General features: G+C 47.7%; 1 protein-coding gene across 1 annotated transcript; it reads left to right on the forward strand.

Annotated features, from left to right (window-relative positions):
* Window positions 1-1,490: 1,490 nt before the first annotated feature.
* Window positions 1,491-1,934, forward strand: LOC137991435 (uncharacterized). Its single transcript, XM_068836523.1, has one exon. It carries the CDS (start codon window positions 1,491-1,493, stop codon window positions 1,932-1,934), a length of 444 nt encoding a protein of 147 aa, XP_068692624.1.
* The last annotated feature ends 706 nt before the right edge of the window (window positions 1,935-2,640 follow it).

Consider the following 2,640-nt stretch of genomic DNA (forward strand, 5'->3'; position numbering starts at 1 on the left):
GCCAGTTGCTATTAAGTCGTGTCTTGGATGGAGCGTTCTTGGTGGTTCGCCAATTGTGCAAGCCTCTGGTTGTGTTCAAATTGATCTTATTAGTGGACAAGATGTTTTCCTGAATGAAAAGTTGGAAGCGTTTTGGAAAGTTGAGTCGTATGGCACTGCCAAGAATGTAACTAAGCCCATGTCGGTAGAAGATCAACGAGCACTAAGGCGGATCAGTGACTCAGTCTGCAAGCAAGACGGCCATTACCAGATGGATCTCTTGTGGAAGGATGATAACCCTGTGCTTTCCTACAACCGAGTACTCGCTGAAACAAGATTGCAGCATTTACAGACACGCTTCGGTCGTAATCAAGAGCTGGAACTGAAGTACAGAGCTGTGATTGCAGACTGCGTAGCCAAGAGTTACTCAAGAAAGCTCCCCAAGGATGAAGTAGGCACCATCAGCAACACCACTTGGTACCCTCCCCACCACCCAGTAACGAATCCAAACAAGCCTGGCAAAGTGAGAGTGGTATTTGACGCAGCCACAAAATTTGGTGCTACTTCTTTGAATGAGCAACTTGTGCGAGAGCCCACTCTGACAAATAACTTAACAGGCGTGTTAGTCCGGTTTCGAGAAGACGAGATTGCCTTTTCTGCAGACATCGAGAGTATGTTTTACCAGACTTATGTGACGCCACGTGACACGGACTCTCTGAGATTCTTGTGGTGGCCTGGAAGTGTAGACAATCCTCCCGAGGATTACAAGATGCTGGTCCACATATTTGGGGCCAAGTCATCACCCTGTTGTGCAAATAAAGCTTGGAACCTGACAGCACAAGACAATGAAGAAACTTATTCCCCTGAAGTCATCAAGGCAGTTCGTAGAAACTTCTATGTTGATGGTGTGTTAAAGTCGGCTCCGACGCCTGAAAAGGCCATTCACCTGGCATCATACCTAACCAAGTTATTGAAGGAAGGTGGCTTTCGTCTCACAAGGTTTTCGAGTAGCGGTCGTGAAGTGTTACAATCAATTCCATCCGAGTTTAGAGCAAGTCCCAATCGAAACCTAGATCTGGATCAGTTACCAACGGAACGAGCATTGGGTGTGTACTGGGATGCGCAATCCGATACTTTCAATTTCAAAACCATGGCAACGTGTAAGCCATCTACCAAGCGGGGAGTACTTTCAACGGTGAGCTCTCTGTTTGATCTATTGGGGTTCCTCCCTCCCTTCGTGTTCTCAGCCTGATGCAAGAACTCTGGAGAAATAAGCTCCCATGGGACTAAGAAATCCCAGAACCGTATCTCACACAGTGGCGAAGGTGGCTTGAGCAGTTACCGCACGTCATCACAATCGAGATTCCAAGCTGTTACAAGACCCAGACTCTTGGCACACCGGCGACGGTTTAACTACACACCTTTGCTGATGCCTCCCAGCATGGCTACGATGCTGTGTCCTACTTTGTTGATCTGTTGATGAGCGTGGAGTGACCCACTGTTCCTTTGTTATGGGGAAAACCCGAAATGCACTCATAAGGGAGTGGACTATCCCTCGGCGTCAGCTACAGGTCGTAGTGTTGGCAACACGTATGAGCAAGACAATCCTGAAAAAACTTGACTTCCAAGTCCATGAAACGTACTTCTGGTCTGATCCCATGACATCCTTACATTACATCAAGAATGAAATGCGTCGATTTCAAACCTTTGTCGTGAATCGTGTGTCTGAGATTCATGAAACGACCTCTCCTGAACAGTGGCATCACATTCCCGGTGTTATGAATCCAGTTGATGAAGGCTCACGTGGTTTCAGTGCTGAGTATTCCAAGCAGATTGTCGGTGGTGGACAGTCCCGGAATTCCTCTGGCAACCAAAACATACATGGCCATCAGTGTCCGTCAGAGAAGCACAAGATGACGACAAGGAACTTCGAAAGTCCTCAAACTTCCTGTTAAGCGTAAACATGTCGCAAGTTCATCTCCTTTTGCAGCGTCTTTCATCCTGGCCCCATTTATTTGGGTGCTGCGCTTTATCAAGCGGTGTCGGAGGGAAACCCATAACGCTGTACCTGCAATGCCCCCGACTCTTTCTGAACTACAGTAGGCAAGCAGAGAAGTTGTGCGCGTTGTCCAGCGAGAATGCTTACATAAAGAGTATGTGGCTCCTAAAGGGGGTGGACAAGTGAAGAGTCATAGCAAGCTAGCCAATCTAAGCCCAATCTGGTTAATGATGTCATTCGTGTTGGCGGAAGAATTCATCGTGCACCCATTGTATTTCAAGCGGCTCGCCCTGTGGTCCTCCCGAAGAGTCACCCGGTGTCCACGTTGATAGTTCGTTACTACCATCATATCCTGAGACATTCTGGCCATGTGTTGTCATTGGTACGTCAGTGTTATTGGATATTGAGAGCTAGATCGCTGGTTCGCCAGGTGTTGAATAAGTGTGTCAGTTGCCGTAAGCGTAACGCGCCTGCTATGCAGCAAGTGATGGCAGATCTTCCAGCAGAGAGATTGGTACCTATCAGCCACCATCTACACACCCGGGTTTAGATTTTTTTTGGACCCTTCCATGTGAAACGTGGGCGAAGCCTTGCGAAGGTCTGTGGATGTATTTTCATCTGTTTCAATAGTAGAGCGATCCATATTGAGGATGTTGGTTCGT

The sequence above is a fragment of the Montipora foliosa genome, chromosome 2, assembly GCF_036669935.1.
Source record: "Montipora foliosa isolate CH-2021 chromosome 2, ASM3666993v2, whole genome shotgun sequence".
NCBI classification, from domain to species: domain Eukaryota; kingdom Metazoa; phylum Cnidaria; class Anthozoa; order Scleractinia; family Acroporidae; genus Montipora; species Montipora foliosa.